At 37.5% G+C, this 23,341-nt stretch overlaps 1 protein-coding gene across 4 annotated transcripts in view; it reads left to right on the plus strand.

Moving 5' to 3' along the window:
- Positions 1–23,341, plus strand: part of FAF1 (Fas associated factor 1) — a 513,649-nt gene that overhangs the window by 286,410 nt on the left and 203,898 nt on the right. For all 4 annotated transcript variants that reach the window (XM_044945026.2, XM_044945027.2, XM_025289476.2 and 1 more), the window contains one exon: positions 1,684–1,770. In XM_044945026.2, coding sequence (XP_044800961.1) covers positions 1,684–1,770 — 87 coding nt within the window. The remainder of the gene's footprint in view (positions 1–1,683; positions 1,771–23,341) is intronic.

Genomic DNA, 23,341 nt, shown 5'->3' on the forward strand with positions numbered 1-23,341 from the left:
AATTGTTGGGTTGATAATGACTAGCGAAAATTTCCAAACTTGATATGACTGACCGTAAACAAAATACTGCATGGTAGACTGGCCATTGCTAAGAATCTTGGGAAAAAAAGCTGTTCGTTTGAATTGAGTGGGGATCAAGCCATGCCCCCAAGCTTCACAGTTCTCATTTACTAAGTCTTTTTTTCACAGGTGTATATTAGAGATAAAAATAGATTGAGTTCCAGGTTTTGTTTTGTTTCTTTCTTTCCCCAGTGAATATATTTCTCCATTTCACCGGAAGTGTAACTTAGATATGCTTATGTGTAATAAACAGTAATGTGATACAGAAATGCTGTAATTGGACAATGTGATACTTCAGGCTTCTGCGTTTTAAAAACATGAATGAACGCTGCTTCTTTTCCACATGGAAATTGTATTATAGAATGTCTTATGTGCAACATTTCAAAATTAGTTTCACTGTTACAATATGTTAATCTCGGAATTTACATGAAGAGTTAGCTAAGATGGATGATCTAGTCATTTTAATGATTTGATCATTTATTTGGAAATATGGAATGAAAGAGAATTTTTGTAACCTGTTTAGAGAAAAAAGCTAAAAAGGATATGATAATTACTGAATAAGAGTTTAACCTTCCAATACTTCATTCTGATAATTACTTGTGTCCTCTCCGTTAAAGTTAAAAAGTATTGGGAATTCCCTGGCGGTCTAGTGGTTAAGACTCCGTGCTTTCATTGCTGTGGGTTCAGGTTCAATCCCTGGTGGAGAAGATCCCACAAGCTGTGTGGTATGACTATAAATAGATAAGTAGTTTCAAAGTATAATATTAAATGTTGAAAAAAGTAGTTTTCAACTTTTATCTTATTTAAAATAAAAACTATCAGTACTATATTTTCTTTGGGGGAAGGGCCTAAATAATATATTAATGGATAGCCCTCAGGTAATAATGGAGAAGGCAATGGCACCCCACTCCAGTACTCTTGCTTGGAAAATCCCATGGACGGCGGAGCCTGGTAGGCTGCAGTCCATGGGGTCGCTAAGAGTCAGACATGACTTAGCGACTTCACTTTCACTTTTCACTTTCATGCATTGGAGAAGGAAATGGCAACCCACTCCAGTGTTCTTGCCTAGAGAATCCCAGGGATGGGGGAGCCTGATGGGCTCCCGTCTATGGGGTCGCACAGAGTTGGACACGACTGAAGCAACTTAGCAGCAGCAGCAGCAGCAGGTAATAAATATTTTCTTAAAATAGTTTCTAATTTGGGGTGATTTCAAAAAAATATACCCTGTACAGCTTTATTATAAGTATTGTATCCTTGAAATGTACATAAAACAGTGAAGGAAACTCCAGGTTTTTCCTTTCACACTGTTGGGAAAGAAACTACTACCCTTTTTTGACTGAAAAGAAACTTGAAGCCATCCAGGATTATAAAAATAATCAGCAGGGTGAGGTAGGAGAATATGGCTTGAACTGTTACTTCGTTTAACCTTCATTGAGAATCTGCTTTTAAATTTGGTTTAGTTTTACTTCATAAAATTTTTTATGATTTGTGTTTTCCTAGTTTCAAATTCTTGTTTTAAATCTGGAAGAGAACAGAGGAAACACGGTGTATCCCATAAATTGACTAGCAGCTATCATAAGTCATGTGGAAACCCTATTTTAATTGTTTTATTTCTTTCTATAGGTAAAGAGAAATGTGTATGACCTCACGAGTATCCCTGTTCGCCATCAGTTATGGGAGGGCTGGCCAACTTCTGCCACAGATGACTCCGTAAGTGACAGCTGAATTGTCAGTTTTATGTCCTCTTCTCTCTTGTGTCATTTTCAGCCTAATTGGTCGTGATATTAAGTGGAAATCAAATGCTTTGTATCCATGGAAATAATTTTTATAAATTATTTGCATTCATTTGCAGAACTAGTGTCATAAGCCAAATATATCAGCATTCTCTTGATAATGTTACAATATCAGTATCAGGAACTTTATGCTGCTTGATTTGACTTAAGTTTTTCCTTGATGAAAAAAATACAAATATTCAGATATTTCTAATGAAATGTTCCAAACACAAAAATTTTTTTCCTAAGTTACAGATACTTCAAAATCAATTTAATCATTTTATTTAATTTTATAACTGCATTTCCCATAGTTAGAGCTATACTTTAAAAAGTTAATTATTATAGTTAATAGTAATCACACTCGATTCTTAAACATACTCATAATTTTCACTGCCATAAAAAACTTGAAAGAAAAGACCTAGTTTGTAATATTTAATTATTATTACATCTACTCATAGTAATTTCCTATTGTAAATTTTGAAACCTTTCCTATCTCTGTCTTGTTTCCAGTGATTATTCTTTCCTAAGAGAGTAAATTTTATCATTGAGGAGGGCGTTTGGCTACTTTTATCCACAGTCTTGATTGTTCTAACCAGTATTTTTAAGGAAAAAATTAGAATCTTTCAAGAATTTTGAAGTGAGTCTTATTTTTAAAATAAATAGGGTGAAAAAGATGCTAAGATTTTGTAAACATATTACAACAATAAATATCCAAATAAATGATTATGGCTAGGAGTTTAATTATGTTTTCTTATGTTCTAAATATTACATTTGTCAGAATAATATTACATTTTGTCATAATAATAATTACCACTTCTCTCTTAGCCCCACCATCATATCCTTTAGTCTAAAGGAATTCTTTGTGGAAGACAGTAACATTTTTAAACAATTTGTTTATGTAGATGCCACTTGAGTCTAATTATTCCACAATCTAAATATTGTGCCTTTGGAAAATGCTTTGTGGATTATGAAACTTCAAAAATAACCAGAAATTAGCAAAACTTGTTTTTTAAGTGAACCATTCAGAAAAAAATTATTTACATATAGGCACTTACACTTATTTATAAACTGTTAATTTTGACATTGACATTATAGTATGTCATTATAATTATTGATGATTGTCCATGGCTAGGTGGTAAGAATGTGGTTGTTGTTTTTAGTGTGTTTTTTTTCCTGTTTGAGAAATTTGATGGAAAATATGATACGTTTATTTTTATAAAATTAAGAAACTAAGTATATAAATGATAGCTTTTTGTTTACCTGAGAAGATGTGAAGAAACCAGAATGTTCTCAACATTGTCTAATAAACTGCTACAATTTATATCATTAATAGAAGAAAATTATTAAGATGGAGTGTGTCACTGAGTTTCAGATACCTCACTTATTTAAAGCATTGTAATGAAGATTAGCAATAATACAAATACTCTGTTCATAGTAGACAATAAATGGGAGTCAGTATTGTAACTTAATATTAACATAACTCAGAGAGTGATCATGGGCAAGAATTGACTGGGTTACATAAATGAAATGGTACCTGAGATTTGCTTCAAAATAACCTCTTGTGTTGGAAGAGTGAGTGGGGATATTCATAAATCCAAACTGATCATTGTTAAAGATAGTTAATGTGTATATCTGATTTTTTTTATACTATACTCTCAAGTTTTGTATACATTTGAAAATTTCTGTAAGTTTAAAACAAAAAATAATTGTCTGGTTCAAGATAATAAAGTCCAGAAATGTGGGACTTAATAGGGTTAGAAAAGTCAGTTGCTCATGGGCCCCATCCTTATGGACACCAAGCTGAAGTGGGCTTATCAGAGCAAGTTCCAAAAATGATAGGCAAATCAGTGAAATGCAATATATTCCTCTGTAACATAGTACTTAATATATTTTAATTTTATTTATTTATTATTTTTGGCTATGCTGGGTCTTCGTTGCTACGCACTGGCTTTCTCTAGTTGTGATGAGCAGGGGCTACTCTCTAGTTGCGGTGCTCCAGCTTCTCATTGTAGAGGCTTCTCTTGTTGCAAAGCATGGCCTCTAAAGTGTGTGGGCTCAGTAGTTGTGGAGCACGGGCTTAGTTTCCTGCCCTGGATCCCCCGCTTTGGTAGGCAGATTTTTACCGCCTTTTACTACTGGACCATTCTTTTCCCGTCTGTGCTTTACTTGGTACTAGAAATCCAAGTAAAGAGGGAATGTCCATTAAGAAGCCTTATTCTTTCTGCCTCATTTTTCATATTTGCACCTAGTCCCAGAACCCCTGAAGTGATGCCTGCCTGTACCTCCCCAGAGCATATGTTGTCACATTGGCAGGATGTTGCCTTGATCTGCATGATTTGATACAACAAAGATGTTTAAGGCCAGGCTGCTTTTAATCGGTGCCATAGCAGATCCACTAGCTCCAGTGCTTGAGTCTTGGCAAAAAATGCTTATAATTGTAGTCTTTTAAGGAAATCCTAGCCAAAGAAATGTCATGCAACCTTTCTTTCATTAGGACTATAAAAAACTCGTAAAGCCGGTGCCTGTAATCTATATTGTTGCAGGCGATGGTGTTTTTATACTTATTTAAATCACTCAGGTGGAGGCATCTGCTACAAAATAAGATCGTCCTCACAGCTTAGGGCATGAATTGGGTGCAGCTGAGAAATGTCAGCTGTGTAAACAGCCTGAAATGTGTTACCAACAAAAATATAATTAATTTCTTTCCAAGACAGTGTGCCATAACTGAATATTTAGGATGGTTTAACTTTCAGACAAAGCACCTGAACATTTTCTTCCCAATGCCAGAGTAGAGGATTGGTTATAAAGGTCATTAAAGGTGAGATTAGTTTATACTTTTCCTGCTCAGTTGCAGAAATTTCTGTGGCTTTGAATATATAATAGTTTTAGATACCAGTGGCTTCAGTGAATTAATGGAAATGTCTTAGATCGAGAAATTAATAGTTTGGGATGATGGAAATGTTCTAAAATTAGATTGTGATGATGACTGTACAACTCTGTAAATTTACTAAAAATCATAGAATTAAACATTTCAAAAAATAAATTTTAAGGCATGTAAATTACATCTCAGTAAAGCCATTTTTAAAGGATACTAGTGAAGAACTATATTAAAATATTTCTTGGTTTACATTTTTATGTTCCATGAGAAATACTTTGTAGTAATGCAGAAGGTGTTTTCTTCAATGTACTTCTCATTAACCTTTGACTTAACAAACAGGACAAAGAAAGACTTCTTATAATTAGATTCTTGTATAATCTTGAGTCTCTTACAAATGTGATAGACTACAGTCTTTTGACATTTCCAACACTACTCAGTGAAGTTAACAATCATTTAAAGCATTGTTGCCCCATCTCCCTTCAGAGTTAAAATATTTTCTTTGCTTATAGTTGTACTCTAATGGGACATGGGATACTGTATGAATTGTCAATAACTCTTTTAGTTCCTTTTGCGCTCTTTCACCAGGGAAATAGGTATCTAAAGCTTCACCAGTAGGGGAATGTTTTCATGCTGTGACAGTTCAGCTGTGAGAACAAGGAGTTGTAAGTAGGCAAAATCTCATTTTATACTTTAACAGGACACTCTTGATTTCCAAAGAGTAGATATGATTTTAACTCTGTGAATTATGTCAAGGCACCTTATTATAATGCAGACAATTTGAATATATATAGTTTTTAAAACTCCAGGTTTTAGTAATACTTATACAAAGAAAGAAAAATCCTTCAGTTTTTAATACTTTTTGTTGTGCTCCCCTCCTCTTTTTTCTTTAATAGTAATCATCTGTAGTTTCATCATTGGCTAAGCAATGTTAAATCAGAATTTGAGAAATTAGGAATTCTAGGACCAGAGGTCTTTAGGTATATGTTAGGAGTCAGAAAACTACTTATTAAATATTTTTACATTGAAAATGAGATCATTTATAAACAGAATAAACCTAGTGGCTTTTCTGTGAAATAACAATAAAACAAAAGTCACACACATGTCTTATTCCTTTTTTATTATTATTTAAAAGAATTTGTGAATGAGGGAATGCCGTCTACTTTCATCCTTCTGATGGAGGCCATTTTCTCCTGTAACTTCTTCCTAATGATTTGTTTTTGGCAGGTGTCAAATTATAAACATTCCCCTTATACTGGATCCCCACCCTCCACTGTATAGCAGCTGCTGTCCCAGTACAGACTCTCCCTATTGCCACATACCTACCACACCATCAGCCTTACTTATTTATCTTCAGTGGCAACCCAGTATGTCCTGACTTATGTACAGATTTTTATGCTGTCATTCACAACCTTCATTCTTTAGTGTAAAACTGCCCTTCTGGGTTTATTTTCCCTTATGAGAATGAGTCATAGAGGAATCAGAGTGGGTGCAGGTGGACCAACTGAAGGCAACTGCATTGGCCAAAGCGAGAGGGGATGGCAGTTCTCATCAGGCTGGTGCAATCGAGGCTAGGGAGACGGCAGATTCTGGGATTGTTTGGGGAGGTCATTGCCTTGGCCTGGGCTTCATGGGTGAGGGAGGGGAGGAGGCAGGGTGTGTCCCACTAGCTCTCTGGCTCACATGCCTGGGATGCCTGGCAAGAGCTGCTGGGGACAGAGTGACTAGAGAGAAATTGCTCAATAAATGTTTCCTGAATAAGTGATTGAATATGATACCACATATATCTCCACTTTAGCTAAATATTCATTTTGCTGTTCTTCTGATATACTTGGCTCTCTCTACTCCTGTATTTTATCATACTATTCCTTTTACCCACAATATCTGCAACAATTATTTATTTTCTTCAAGACCTTTCCTTCAGAAACTTTGCCTGTATCCCATGTTACCATCTCCAACCTAGAAATTAGTTTCTATTTAAATTATTTTTATTTTTCCTTATTTTTGTTATTTTCATCCTTCATTCCCTCCCACCTGGCTCCATTACTTATCTGAGTGCAAATAACTCGATTAACCTCTTTGAGTCTCAGTCTATATTACCATAAACACAGATAATACTCCTACTCGAGTTTGTAAAACTTAGAGCCAGTAGTTACAAATATAGTTACTTCTTTATTTATTTTGAAGATTGAAGTAATCTGTACTAGATGATGTCTAGTATATGGTTAATCTTTGGCTATTACTATCTTTTTCATCCATATATCTATTCATTCATTTGACATTCATGAAAAAAACTCTTTTACACCAGTAAACAAACTGGACCTTAAAGTTACAAGGATGAAGTCCTATTCCTCAGGGTTTGCAAAGTATAGTGTGAGACAGATATATAAACAGTGATGGTTGAAGTTTATGTAAATGCAAAACATAGAATCATATAAGAGGAAACAACTAATTTCTCTAGCAGATGGTGTGGTGAAAAAAATGGCTCCTCAGAAAAAGAAACCAAATACCCCTTAAGTTAAATTACACAAGTCTAAACTACATTTTAATTTGTATCCTGTGTTCCTCCCTTATGTAAATTCTAAAAATTGAGAGTAAGAACTGTTTTCCTTATTTTTGTATGCACTTCAGGATAAAGTGTATTGGGGTTTCTTTTTAATATAGTGTTTTATACATTCACTCATCTGAGTTGTTCAGAGCTCCACCAAGTTGACATCAGATCAGATCAGATCAGTCGCTCAGTCGTGTCCGACTCTTTGTGACCCCATGAATCGCAGCAGGCCAGGCCTCCCTGTCCATCACCAACTCCCGGAGTTCACTCAGACTCATGTCCATCAAGTCAGTGATGCCATCCAGCGATCTCATCCTCTGTCATCCCCTTCTCCTCTTGCCCCGAATCCCTCCCAGCATCAGAGTCTTTTCCAATGAGTCAACTCTTCGCATGAGGTGGCCAAAGTACTGGAGTTTCAGCTTTAGCATCATTCCTTCCAAAGAAATCCCAGGGCTGATCTCCTTCAGAAGGGACTGGTTGGATCTCCTTGCAGTCCAAGGGACTCTCAAGAGTCTTCTCCAACACCACACTTCAAAAGCATCAATTCTTCAGTGCTCAGCCTTCTTCACAGTCCAACTCTCACATCCATACATGACCACAGGAAAAACCATAGCCTTGACAAGACGAACCTTTGTTGGCAAAGTAATGTCTCTGCTTTTGAATATGCTATCTAGGTTGGTCATAACTTTCCTTCCAAGGAGTAAGCGCCTTTTAATTTCATGGCTGCAGTCACCATCTGCAGTGATTTTGGAGCCCAGAAAAAAAAAGTCTTGACACTGTTTCCACTGTTTCCCCATCTATTTCCCATGAAGTGATGGGACCGGATGCCATGATCTTCGATTTCTGAACGTTGAGCTTTAAGCCAACTCTTTCACTCTCCATTTTCACCTTCATCAAGAGGCTTTTTAGTTCCTCTTCACTTTCTGCCGTAAGGGTGGTGTCATCTGCATATCTGAGGTTATTGATATTTCTCCCGGCAATCTTGATTCCAGCTTGTGTTTCTTCCAGCCCAGCGTTTCTCATGATGTACTCTGCATATAAGTTAAATAAACAGGGTGACAATATACAGCCTTGACGTACTCCCTTTCCTATTTGGAACCAGTCTGTTGTTCCATGTCCAGTTCTAACTGTTGCTTCCTGACTTGCATACAAATTTCTCAAGAGGCAGATCAGGTGGCATCTGTGACAATAAACAACTAAATGATGAATTGATATGATATAGTGACTTTATAAACTGAGAATCAGGTTTATTTTCTTTCTAATAAAAATGATCAAAACTCAATATTTCTTGGTAAGTAGACTAGCAAATTTAGAAGGTGAGGAGCCACTATACCAAGAGAATTTCTATTAGCATGTGTTTAATTGTGTATGTGCATGTGTGTGTGAGAGAAACAAGCAGACCAGTCCAAGTTCATCACATCCCTACATTGCTATCACTTGGATAAGTTGTTTATTGTATGACCTTCATTTTCCTCATCTGTAAAATGAAGATGACATTAACACCCTTGAAAGTCTATTGTGAAGATTAAATGGATTAACATAATAGTTTGAACTGTATGAAATTGCCATTTTTAAAGGACAAAATGTTGAATATTAGCCATTCCATATGGTTTTACCTATATGTAAAGCTTATATAATGCAGGGTTTAGCAGTTCAGCCCAAATCCTACTCTCTCTGTTTTTCCTGCATCATAAGCAGATCTTTTACCATCTGAGCCACCAGGGAAGCCCCAAAATTGGTATAAAACATTATATTGGTTTGGATATACAGTGTAATGATTTGATATTAGTATACACTACAACGGAGAAAGCAATGGCACCCCACTCCAGTACTGTTGCCTGGAGAATCCCATGGATGGAGGAGCCTGGTGGGCTGCAGTCCATGGGGTCGCTAGGAGTCGGACATGACTGAGCGACTTCGCTTTCACTTTTCACTTTCATGCATTGGAGAAGGAAGTGGCAACCCACTCCAGTGTTCTTGCCTGGAGAATCTCAGGGATGGGGGAGCCTGGTGGCTGCCGTCTATGGGGTCACACAGAGTCGGACACGACTGAAGTGACTTAGCATAGCATAGCATAGCATACACTACAAAGTGATCACCATAATGTCTTGTTACCATCCGTTACCATACAATTGACCCCCCTTTACCCATTTCCCCCTCCACCCTACGAACTCCTTTCCCTCAGGTAACCAGAAGACTGTTCTCTGTATCTATGCATTTTGTTTTGTTTGTTCTTTTTTTTTTTTAGACTTCACATTAAGTGAAGCCATGCTATTTGTCTTTTTCTACCTGATTTATTTCTCTTAGCATAATACCCTTAAGGTCTATTTCATCTTGTCACAAATGGCCATATCTCCTTCTATTTTATGGCTGAATAGTATTAGACACACACACACACACACATAGCACATCTTCTTTATCTAGTCACCAACTGATGGACAGTTATGTTACTTCCATATTTTGGCTATTGTAAATAATGCCACAATGAATGTAGGGTTGCATATGTCTTTTTTGAATAGTGTTTTCGTTTTCTTTGTATAAATACCCAGAAGTGGAAGAGCTGGACCATTTGGTAGTTCTGTTTTTAATTTTTTGCAGAGCCTCCATTCTGTAGTGGCTGTACCAATTTACATTCCACCAGTTGTGCACAAGGGTTCCTTTTCTCCATATCCTTATCAACACTTGATTTTTTTTTTTGCCTTTTTGATAATCGCCATTGTAACAGGATGTAAAGTGATATCTCCTTGTGGTTTTGAATTGCATTTCCCTGAGGATTAATGTTGTTGAACAGCTTTTTATTTGCCTGTTGGCTATCTGTAGATCTTCTTTAGAAAAATGTCTATTTGGATCCTCTGCCCATTTTTTAGTCAAATGTTGTTTTTTTTGTTTGTCTGTTTTTTTGCTGTTGAGTTGTGTGAGTTCTTACTATATCTTTGGTGTTGACTCCTTATTGGATATGTGATTTGCACATATTTTCTTCCATTCAGTAGATTCCCTTTTCATTTTGTTGATTGTTTCCTTTGTTATGGAGAAACTTTTTAGTTTGATGTAGTCCCACCTTTTATTTTTGCATTTAGAGTCAGATCCAAAAATTCAACACCAAGATGAATGTAAATAATGTTTTATTGGAGCACAGTCACACCATTTGCTTTTGTATTGTATACAGCTGCTTTTACACTGTAACTAGTGGCAGGGATGTTTAATTGCAGCAAAGCTACATGGCTCACAAAGCCTAAAATATCTACTGTTTGACCCTTAACAGAAAAAGTTTGCTAACCGGTGGTGTAATGTTTGGCATTGAGCAGGAATTCAACAAACATTGGCTCCTTTTCCCTTGAATAAGCATCTTCTTTATATCACATATGCATGCAGAATCAGAAGTATTCTTTGAGTAGCATCAGGGTCATCTTATGCTATTTAGATTACTTTGTTAGCCTGTCCTAGGTCAGACAGATTCAGGAACTCTTTGGACATTTTCACTGGCTTTTTCTTTATTTGATAAGGTCATAGATAATGTTGCTTCTAACGGTGGTGAGACTCAGTAGCTTCAGAAGGTCCGCTGCCCTTGTCAACATACAGAGGCTTTTACAAATAACACAGGCAAAGACTAAACAGACAGAAAGAATAGGTTTAAAAGCAGTAGAAGAAAGTTTAAGTTTAAAAGGAGTAGAAAGTCGTAAAATAGACTATACCCTGAAGAGTGAGAGTGAGAAGTTCAGGAGGGTGGGTGAAGCACTCAAGGGACATATTTACTTGGTAAATATGAGGGAGAACACATGAAAGTGAGGCAGCCCTCAACAGGAAATTTACAGACACTAAGATCTGATGTTGTGAATGTTGACTTCATTTTATTAAATCTCAAATGTGTACAATACTGCTTCTGCCCATGAAGAGGTAACTGCTATGGGAATTGTCTTCCTTCTGTGAACAACTAGAAGACTGGATATAATGTGTGAAACAGCTGTTCTCAGATGTTAGACAACAGGTAGTTCAGGACTCTGAAGAAGGAAACAAATGAGCCTTGCCGGGAAGCAGTTCCTGGACCCCATAACAGGGAGAGAAAGCTAAAACAGAATCTGCTGATTTTATTGCAATTGAAGAGACTGAAATAGAGTTTAGGGAGGTCAAGACAGCTAGACTTTGCAAGACAGACTACCAACAGGGAAAAAACTCCAGAAATCTATATGGTTTTCCTGATTTTTAGCTGAATACCAATCCATCCATGCCATGCATAGAGTGAAATTCCAGAAGACTGGGCAAAGAATTACTGCCTGGAAAAAGAACAATTAACTGGGAGCTGTAAGGCAAACAGTACTCAGAGCCCACATAGTGCTGGGAATAGTTTGAGTTCCCACCAGCCATAGTAGAGGCACCTCAGTGACTACATGGACCACCATAGGAGATATTCACAGGAGAATCACACCTTGGTGCAGTGTATAAACAAGGCTTAGAGTGAAGGCTACTCTAGGACTTCCCTTCCACAAGCTTAGAAACAGTTTCCGAAAGGACTTAAATGATTAATAGGTAAATGCCTCTAAGAACAGAGTCCAGCATCCAATTAAAAGTTACTATATATACAAACAAGCAGGAAAATCTAATCCTTAACCAGGAGAGAAATCAGTTTTAAAAAAAAATAGACATAGAAGTTACATAATAAACTTGACAGATAGGGACTTTAGCTATTGTAAATATTGTGAATAGGCTCAAGGATTTAAAGGAAAACATGAATTTAATGATGAAAGAGTAGAATATATAAAAGATAGAGAAATAATATCTGAAATGATAATTTCACCAATGAGCTTAATATCAGATTGCTGTTGTTGTTCAGTCATTAAGTCATGTCCGACTCCGAGACCTCATGGATTCTATTACACCAGGCTTCTCTGTCCTCCGCTTTCTCCTGGAGTTTGCTCAAATTCATGTCTTTGAGTCGATGCTGCTATCTAACTATCTCACCTTCTGCTACCTGCTTCTCCTTTTGCCTTCAATCTTCCCAGCATCAGGGTCTTTTATAATGAATTTTCCCTTTGCATAGGGTGGCCCAAGTATTGGAGCTTCAACTTCAACATCAGTTTTTCCAATTATTATTCAGGGTTGATTTCCTGTAGGATTGACTGGTTTGACTTCGTTGCTGTCCAAGGGACTCTCAAGAGTCTTTTCCAACACCACAGTTCAAAAGCGTCAATTCTTCAGCACTCAGCTTTCTTTATAGTCCAACTCTCACATCCATACATGACCACTGGAAAAACCATAGCCTTGACTAGATGGACTTTTGTTGACAAAGTAATGTCTCTGCTTTTCAAGAGTAAGGAGAAAATATCTGAAAATGTATTTGGCAAAGGTCCTCTATCCTGTTACATAAAAAAAGTCTTACAAATAAATAATAACACAAGCCAATTTAGGGGAGTGATAGAACTTTTTGAAATTTTGATTGTGGTGGTTAGAAGTGCCAAAACTCTTGAACTGTACATTTATAATGGGTGCATTTTATTATAGGTAACTAGATCTCAGTTAATTTTAACTAGTGATTTATGATGAGCATGTTGATCTGAAACTGTAACTGGTACATGAGAAGGTGAAATGCAGAGCCAGTATTCAACTTAATCTGCCTGCTCTCTGATGCCAGTGTTCTTTCTCTTGTACCATGCTGGTCTTTGTATATTCCATGTTGCTCAAAATAGTTCCAGTTTTGAGTTATCCAGTCTGATTTTTTCCCCAGAATTGTATTCATGCTCTTTTGAAGTTTTAAAGTTATTCATAAAAGACAGTAACAGAGAAACAAACTTTGCCTTTATCTTCCTTTTTTAACTTGGCACTTAGGAGTCTTTGAAGATAAGTGAACTTAAAATTTTCACTGTAGCACTTTGGATTATATGCTTGTGTCTTTTTGAATAGTAGCCATATCATTAATGTGGCAGAGAATGAGCAACAGGACTCTATTTTGGTACTCATAGTTATTTAACATAGTGGTCGGTGAGTATATTAACAGACATTTATGTAATGATTTTAGTTTACAAAGCATATTTCATGTACATGACCTCATTTGAGCCAAGTAGTAGATTACAGCAGTAGATTACAAATAATTTTTGATAGAGTAGTATACAGTGGAATACATTACTATCTGTAGAAATTTTCTCCAAAGTTTCTTCAAACCATATTTTCTGAATAGCTACCTCTTAGAAAGCATGTCTTATTCATTTTTATGTCTCAAGTGCCTGGCAAAGCCCCTGGCACAAAATAAACATTCAGTAAAGGTTTCTTGTGTTTATGTTAAACTTAACGATGAAAAGTCAAGTGATTGGCACTAAATTGCAATAAACAACAGCTAGTTTAATTCTCCAATATATATCATTACTTTCTTCAGAGATAACCCTGTTCTTTTTCAAGAAAGCAAGCTCTTTTCCGCTGTTACCTGAGAAAGAAGTTGTTGGAACTCTTGAACTTGACCCTATTCTATTACTGAGAAATGGAAGGTTGTTTATAATACATATGTGCTGTACTTAATCTCTAGCATTTGTGTTTTGAAGTTAACATGCTTTCTGTTGCATTTGAACAGCTGTAACATATGTGATAAGATTTCTTAATAAGTCTTTTTCTTGAGCAATGGAAATACAAATATGAAGGGCAGTATTCCCAGCTTGTTAAGTTGTACTTTAGACCCTTGGGTTTAGATGTAATCAATTGCCCATAACTCTCTGTTTGAGAAAGATAGTAAAGAGAGCGTTACAGCCTGTTTTGGCTAACAAAGATTCCGTGGCATTTTTTGATGTGCAATTAAAAGGATGTTTGCAACTGTGTCTAATTGGCTAAATTCTTACAAATTTTGTAACCTGAAGAGAAGGCTTAAAATGAAAATTTTTGCGTGTTAAAGTAGCCATTTGAGCTCCAGGTGCCTTGATCAATAGTCAAATCAATTGCTGCCCCCACATCATGACTTTGTTTGATATTCTACTTGTAGAATATATAAGGGTGTTTTTGATAAACAGCCACAAGAGATTGCTGGTACTGATTGTTCCCACAGCCAAAGAAAGTCTTTTTGTTCTTTTATTGTATGTTTGTTGACAGTTGTGATCAACACGGAATGAACTGCTTTACAGTTTATTACTTTCAAAGTACAAATTTGAATGCTGTGGATTCAGATGTATAAAAGAGATAAAATTACAGACAGCTTTGAGTGGCAGTTACATATCAAACCTCACGGGGGTTTGACAGGCAACGAATATCGTTATTAGACGCTTTTTCCATAATTGCTGACATTTATCCAGTGTTTCACAGTATTTGCTAATGTATTAATGCAGTCAATCTCTGAGAGGCTGCACATGCCTTTTTAGCCCTGGCTTTTATGGGATTCTGAAATTCATAGACCCACAGATACTTATTCCCTGCTGGTTGCCGTAGTGACAGAGCTCAGAGATAAGCCAAGACAGAGCCCTTTTGTGATTGCTTTTCAGGTGACATTCAGCGGCAGCTTGAGTAGAGTGTCCTTTTATAGTTCCTGTAATTCAGAAAATGATAACAGCTTTTTGCTGCTTAGAAGAGAAGTCTGTGGACTGCTCCCGGTGGGATTTCAGTTTGCTGTGCCACTTCATACCAACACCAGCCTGATAAAGTTCTTATTATTGTGGAGATTTCAAAGTGCAAGGGGAGTGAATTAATTATAACAGGTTAGAAAATACAGGACTGATACTGCAAATAAAACTTTAAAGTGCCAATTCATGTTTCACAACCATATGTAACAAATTAATTTGGACATTTTCGGCTATTAGGGATGATGTAGTTAGGCACTTGCTAAGTAAATGCACCTGACTTCTAAATTACTTGATGAACCATGCTACATCTCAAAGCTGTTACATCTCAAAGTTTAGAGGTTATCTTTCATTTCTATATATCATTTTCCCATTTGAAACCATTGCTTTAACATTTTGTTGTTTAGAGGCGGGTAGTTTTGAAGGAAATGGCAACCCACTCCAGTGTTCTTGCCTGGAGAATCCCAGGGATGGGGGAGCCTGGTGGGCTGCCGTCTATGGGGTCGCACAGAGTCGGACACGACTGAAGTGACTTAGCAGCAGCAGCAGCAGCTTTATTAGGACACATTCTTAGGGTTATAATTATACCTTCTTTTCAGCATTCTCAGTGTAATAATTAAAAATGAATGTTTTATAAATAACATATAATGGTATAAGCTATTCAGAGGCTTATACAGAAGAAAACACTATGATGATGAAACATGGTGGGTTGAGGGGAGGGTACATTTCAAGAAATAACTGAAGAAAATGGAATCTTACCTGGAAAAAACATAGAGGTCTTAAGAAGCCATCCCCTGCCCCAAACTCAGACTCTTAAAGCTAGGAGAGTTAATATGTGTTATTCTGCAAGAAAGAGAACTTTAGTAACACTGGGTAAGTAAAGGATACTTTGAGAACCAGACTGGTCAGGAAGCAACAGTTAGAACTGGACATGGAACAACAGACTGGTTCCAAATAGGAAAAGGAGTTCGTCAAGGCTGTATATTGTCACCCTGTTTATTTAACTTATATGCAGAGTACATCATGAGAAACGCTGGACTGGAAGAAACACAAGCTGGAATCAAGATTGCCGGGAGAAATATCAATAACTTCAGATATGCAGATGACACCACCCTTATGGCAGAAAGTGAAGAGGAACTAAAAAGCCTCTTGATGAAAGTGAAAGAGGAGAGTGAAAAAGTTGGCTTAAAGCTCAACGTTCAGAAAACGAAGATCATGGCATCCGGTCCCATCACTTCATGGGAAATAGATGGGGAAACAGTGGAAACAGTGTCAAGACTTTTTTTTTCTGGGCTTCAAAATCACTGCAGATGGTGACTGCAGCCATGAAATTAAAAGACACTTACTCCTTGGAAGGAAAGTTATGACCAACCTAGATAGCATATTCAAAAGCAGAGGCATTACTTTGCCAACAAAGGTTCGTCTAGTCAAGGCTATGGTTTTTCCTGTGGTCATGTATGGATGTGAGAGTTGGACTGTGAAGAAGGCTGAGCGACGAAGAATTGATGCTTTTGAAGTGTGGTGTTGGAGAAGACTCTTGAGAGTCCCTTGGACTGCAAGGAGATCCAACCAGTCCCTTCTGAAGGAGATCAGCCCTGGGATTTCTTTGGAAGGAATGATGCTAAAGCTGAAACTCCAGTACTTTGGCCACCTCATGCGAAGAGTTGACTCATTGGAAAAGACTCTGATGCTGGGAGGGATTTGGGGCAAGAGGAGAAGGGGATGACAGAGGATGAGATCGCTGGATGGCATCACTGACTCAATGGACGTGGGTCTGAGTGAACTCCTGGAGTTGGTGATGGACAGGGAGACCTGGCATGCTGCGATTCATGGGGTCGCAAAGAGTCGAACACGACTGAGTGACTGATCTGATCTGATCTGAATAAAAAGAACACCAAAAAGAAGAGGAACACTAATCTAAATTAAACTATGCAAATCTGAAAGGAGGTATGAAACACTTAAATGTTTACTCCTAAAATTGAAATGTAATTTGCAGTTAAATAGGGAGCAAGTAGAACCAGCCAAATAGAGAAGTAACTTGAGAATACGAAGACATGAAAAAGAATAGATGTGTTCCTCAGTTTCAGAATTGCTGGTGAACAATGCTAGATGAACAGGCAAATAGACAGCACATGAATGAGGGCTCAGAAGAGAATTTGGCCTAAAAACTCTAATTCTTAAATTAGTTATACAGTTGAAAAGCTGGAGTGCTACTTTGTGTTACTTTCTGACCTTTTAGGCTCATTTTGAGCAGATATAAACTCACTCATAAAATTCAAATATTTGTCATTCAGACAAAAAAGGGTTACCTTCAGACTAGTGACAAATAAATATGACATTTTCAAATGATATTTAGTAGACTTTTATTAACACTATGTTACCCTGTGATGTTCATTGTATTCCTTCTTATAGTTTAACTTGATCTTCAGTTATCTGTTTTGCTATGTTAAGAGGAAAAGAGAAGAGAAATTTTTAAGAGCTGTATAATTATGTCATATGCTTTTCTGTGCTGTGGTTATCCACTTAAGAGTCTCTCTCAAAACTTAGTCATCTACTGAAATGGTCTTTAAGACCATATCATTCTCACAGTGTTTTAGAATTGATAAATATCAGCTTATAATTGTTGCTTAAAAAAAACACAAAACAAGCAAACAAGCAAACCAAAGTAATGAAACCTACAGAATAGAGGGAAAGGGCATGTTGGCTCTCCAAAAGTATGGTGACTGCGTGTTAAAAAGTGGTTATTATATTAAGGAGATTGAAGCTTTTTACTAACATAACACCCTATCCCCTGAATTCAGAAACTCAAAAATTTCATCATAGTTTTTGCCTTTGATGTTTGTCTGTTTTCAGGTAACTGTAAAGTCAAAAATAATTCAGTGAAAAGTAGCTGTTGCAGTATGACATCACAGATTTTATAGTGCACCAAAATAACTTACAAAAATTGCAGTTTTGTTATTTTAACACACAGTGTTACATACTTTTGTGACTTGAATCTAGGAAGTAAAGTAAAAAGTCTAGATGAAATTTAACCATTTCTCCTTATTTTATAAGTATTTTGTTAATAATAACAGGAATAGTATCTATTTATCCTCCTTTCTTCTATGCACTTTTCTGGACCTTTATATGTTTTATCTCTAGTCTTTGTATTAATCAGTTCTGAAAGGTAGATGTTATTATCTCACATTTGCACATGAAGGAGCTCAAGCTTAGAGTGGCTTAGTAACGTGTCCAGCAACACACAGAGAAGTGGTGGGAAGGGGATGCTGTCCTGAGTTTAAAGGCTACTTCTTTGCACTGTACCATAGGGATTTTCTTGTGGACTTTAAACCCCAATTACTTATTTTTCCTTGCCTAGCATAGTTCTTGCCTGGAGAATCCCAGGGACGGGGGAGCCTGGTGGGCTGCCGTCTATGGGGTTGCACAGAGTCGGATACGACTGAAGCGACTTAGCAGCAGCAGCAGCTGCAGCATAGTTCTTCAGATTTACCTATTAGAAACTTTTAGATATTTTCCTTACTCTATCTTAGCCCCATAAGATTGGTTCCATTGCCTTAGGCTCATCTTAGACCTGTGTCTCTGTGAATAACATTATAGAGTACTTAAAAATACTTACTATATACAAAGTATATATATTGCCTTACTACTACTACTTCTACTAAGTCACATCAGTCATGTCCGACTCTGTGCGACCCCATAGATGGCAGCCCACCAGGCTCCCCCGTCCCTGGGATTCTCCAGGCAAGAACACTGGAGTGGGTTGCCATTTCCTTCTCCAATGCATGAAACTGAAAAGTGAAAGGGAAGTTGCTCAGTCGTGTCTGACTCTTCACGACCCCATGGACTGTAGCCTACCAGGCTCCTCCATCCATGGGATTTTCCAGGCAACAGTACTGGAGTGGGGTGCCATCGCCTTTATGACTCAATCTGCCTAGCAACCCCATGAGGTAAAGATTATTATTTTTTCATTTTACACATGAACAAGCTGAGACATATTCCTATGACCTTATAATTAGTAGCAACGGTGTTTGAACTCAGGTACAACAGAGTTCATGGCCTTACTCTATGTGTCTCATAATAGCGGAGGAAGATCAGTGACAGGACAATCGGTAAAAACCTATCCATCATCTTTGTTCTTCCCCATGCTGTAATGTTCACTGTGGAGCAACTCAAGGCTGAACTCACTACATTCATTGTGGCCATAATTCCACTCTCATGAAATGTGAAATGGAAGCTGGATCTTTCTTTAATTTACAGTACAGTGTAACCATAGTATGCACCGTGTCTGCCAATTCTCTTCATTTTTCTTTTAATGTCACTGGTCTAGAGTCAGTTGTTTAATTACTAATAACCTTTTAACTTCCAAGAAGGAGAAAGTATCATCATTCCATTTTCTTCATCTATAAAGCAATATTAGTTGATGGTTTACAAATTGATCATCAGACTCCAGAAATATTATTAAATTTACCCTCTTTTTAAAGGTGGAAGATACTGTGGCTCTTTATTTAAAAATTTGTCAAGTCCACACCCACTCCAATACTCTTGCCTGGAAAATCCCATGGACAGCGGAGCCTGGTGAGCTGCAGCGCATGGGGTCGCAAAGAGTCCGACACGACTAAGCGACTTCACTTTCACTTTTCACTTGCATGCATTGGAGAAGGAAATGGCAGCCCACTCCAGTGTTCTTGCCTGGAGAATCCCAGGGACGAGGGAGCCTGGTGGGCTGCTGTCTATGGGGTCGCACAGAGTCAGGTACGACTGAAGCGACTTAGCAACAGCAGCAGCAGCACAGAAATAGGATTAAAACTTGGAAACTCCTTTACACTGAACATTAGAATATTGCCTCTAGCCCCAGCCCACAATTCCAATCAGATAACTGTGTGTAGAAAAAGAATACTGGACTTGGGGATCAGAAAATCTTGTTTCTAGCCCAGGCTGAGTAAGTCTATTCCTCTACCTTTGTTCTGTGCCCCATCCCCTTTTGTATTTTCTGCACTGTTAATAATTATCAATTATCACGATCAATAATCTCTACTTTAGTATTTTTTACTAATCTCATAATACTAGATACCCTGTCCTTATTTAAACATGAAAAGCCTCTTACCTTGAAAGAAACACACACATACATGCAGTAAATACAAAGACAAAAATCCTCTCTTGAGTTTAGCTGTCACTGTCTCTCTTCTTTGCAGCCAAACTTTTAAATGAATTATCTATACTTAGTATCTTTAATTTTTTCTCTTCCAATAATTCCTCAATTCACACCACTTTGAATCTCAATCCACTTCTCCACCAGAATAGTTTTTCTTCAGTTACCAGTGACTGCTATCTCATTGTTCTTGGCCTCTTGCTGCTGCTGCTGCTAAGTCGCTTCAGTCGTATCCAACTCTGTGCTACTCCATAGACAGCAGCCCACCAGGCTCCCCCGTCCCTGGGATTCTCCAGGCAAGAACACTGGAGTGGGTTGCCATTTCCTTCTCCAATGCATGAAAGTAAAGAGTGAAAGGGAAGTCGCTCAGTCGTGTCTGACTCTTCACGACCCCATGGACTGCAGCCCACCGGGCTCCTCCGCCCATGGGATTTTTCAAGCAAGAGTACTGGAGTGGGGTGCCATTGCCTTCTCCGTCTTGGCCTCTTAGTGCCATTTAAAAAAACAAAAAATACCTTTTTATTGAAATACATTTATTCATAAAAGGGTACAAATCATAAATGTACAGCTTGATGAATTTTCATAAAGAAAATACCCTTAGATAACCAGGATCCAGACTAAGAAAAAGAACATTTCTAACATCTAAAAACTCCTTCATGTCTCTTATATCTAGGAGGTAAGACCATAGATTAGTTTTGTCTTGTTTTAAACATGTATAAATGGAGCCTTATAGTATATATTCTTTGTCTAGTTCTTTTCTTCTTTCCTTTCTTCCTCTCTCTATCTTTCCTTTCTTCCTCTCTCTGTCTTTCCTTTCTTCCTTTTTTCCTCAACCTTATGTTTATCAGATTGATTCATACTCATATGTAGGTATAGTTCAGTCATTCTCATTGCTTTATAATATTCCATCATGTGGATATTCCGTGTTATTTATCTCATTACTATTGATGGGGTCTTTGGGTAGTTTCTACTGCTGGGCTATTTTAAAGAGATTTCAGCAGCATTTGCCCCTGTTGAAAACTCCTTCCTGAAGTGCTCTTCCCTTGGCTCCCAGGAAATGATACTGTCCTGGTTTTTCCCCTCCCCTTTTGATGCTCCTTCCTTTTCTGTCTCCTTTGGAAGCTCATCCTTCTCTGCTTGCGTGCATGCTCAGTCACTCAGTTGTGTACGACTCTGTGCAACCCTCTGGACTGTAGCTCACCAGGCTTCTCTGTCTTTGGGATTCCCCAGGCAAGAATAATGGAGCAGGTTGCCATTTCCTTCTCCAGAGGATTTTCCTGACCCAGGGATCGAATCTGCATCTCCTGCATTGGCGGGCGAATTCTTCACCACTGAGTCACCTGGGGAGCCATCATCGTTCTCTACCCAGTCACTAAATATTGGCGTTCCATCGGGCTCAGCCTTATGCAATCATTTTGTCCTACTTTTTGTTCTTCCTTGACATTCTTATCACAGCTATAGTTTAAATTATCACCCATGTGATGGCAATTAGCAAATGTATTTCTGGCCCAGTCATCCCATGTCAGATCCAGAAGAGCCCTATCATCTCCACTTAAAGGTCCCAAAGGACTTCAAATCCAACATATCCAAAGTTGAATCCATGTTCTCCCCTAGCCATACCTTGTTTTTTCCTAAAGTTCCCTAATTCCATGAATGGCACCTCCACCCACCAGCTCTGCAAGCCAGATAGGAGCTACTCTTAATAGCTCTTCCATGCTGACTATATCCAAATTGTCAAGTTCTGTGAATATTAGCTCATATATCTCTCATTCATTCTCTGCTATCCATTTCCACTGTCATCACCCTAATATAAGGTACCAACTTTTTGAATCTGAACTGTTGCAAGAATCTCCAATCTGGGTTCCCATAACCACTCTCACTTCCCTTCAAACTACTCTTCATACTGTATCAGGATAATCCTTTAATATATATATATATATATATATATATATAGAGAGAGAGAGAGAGAGAGAGAGAGAGAAAATATATTTACTCAAGCAATGTCCGTGTTAAAATTTTCCCTTATAAGCACCAGGATCCTTAACATAACCCACTGGGGACTGTATAGTCTGATTCCTGCTTGCTTCTTTAGTGTTTGTCTATATTACACTGCCTTTTCTTCTCTAGCTACGCTGGTCTTCTATCAGTTCTTCTATACCATTATTGGATCTTTGCAATGCTGTTGTCTCTACCTGGAACAGTCATCTTCCCTTCAGTCTCTTCTGTATATTTCTTACTCATTCTTCAAACTCAGTCACTTCTCCATGGAAGCTGCTTTTTCATTCCTTTTCCCACATCTGTGATTTTACATTTCATTTACGTGATTATCTGCCACATAAGCTTTAAGTTTCATAGGGAAAATATCTTATTTTTGTTCAGCTTTACATAACTAATACCTTCTAATAGAAGGTGCTCAGTAAATATTGGTTGAATGAATAAACCTGTCTGAGCCTCAGTTTCCAGTTCTTAACAGCTATTCAGCATTGTTGTAGGGTTCAAATAAGATAATATATGTAGAAACACACCCTAAAATACAATGCTCTAAAGAAATGTAAGGAACTGGTATTATTATGCCCGAGCAGATTGATTCTTGCTACTGAAGATTCAAATAAATCTTGCTATGATAGTAGGATTGTGTAAACAAATGGCAAAAATTATTATGGTTTCAATTCTCATTCTTTTGTTTTGTTGATCTATCTCCATGGTCGTTCTGTCATTCCTGCCTTAGTTCAGACCCTCATCATTTTCTCCTGCTTTCCCTGTTACAGATCTTCCTCTCTTGCTTCCCTTAGTCCTTTCTCCCTTCTTCAGTTGGTTATCTTTGTTAAATGCATTTGCATCATATTATTCCCTTGCTTCATATCACGGTATGGTTTCCTATTGCTTATAGGATAATGTCTAAGGTCCTTAATGGAGCATATATGACTCTTTGTGGTCTACCTATTCTTTCCCTTCTACTTGTCTCCCTCACCATTTTTTACCCTGCTTTCTCTCCAGCAATACTAGACTACTTGTTTATTAGATATATTACCTTCTTTCTTGCCATTGCTTATATCACATTCCTTCTCTTCTTAGGTGCTTGTACCGCTCCTGGTCTATTCCTTAATCATATCATCCTTTTAAGATTCAGCTAGTACTCCTTCGTGACATTTTCTCTTAAGTTCTCAGGCAAAGCTAGTCACTTCTTCCCAAAGCACCTATTAAGGGACTTACCATATTGGGAAAATAGGTTATTTACACTTCTTATGTACAAGTACACTTGACTACTTGTTTTGAACCCTTGAAAGGCAGGGATGCTATTTTTTTTAAACTCTATCCATAGACATATAATGGTTACTTTATTTATAGGGTGATTAGAGAAAAATGACCAAGACAAATAAGGAATGGTCAGATTTTAAAGTATGGGAA

This window comes from Bubalus bubalis, chromosome 6, assembly GCF_019923935.1.
Source record: "Bubalus bubalis isolate 160015118507 breed Murrah chromosome 6, NDDB_SH_1, whole genome shotgun sequence".
Lineage (NCBI taxonomy): Eukaryota > Metazoa > Chordata > Mammalia > Artiodactyla > Bovidae > Bubalus > Bubalus bubalis.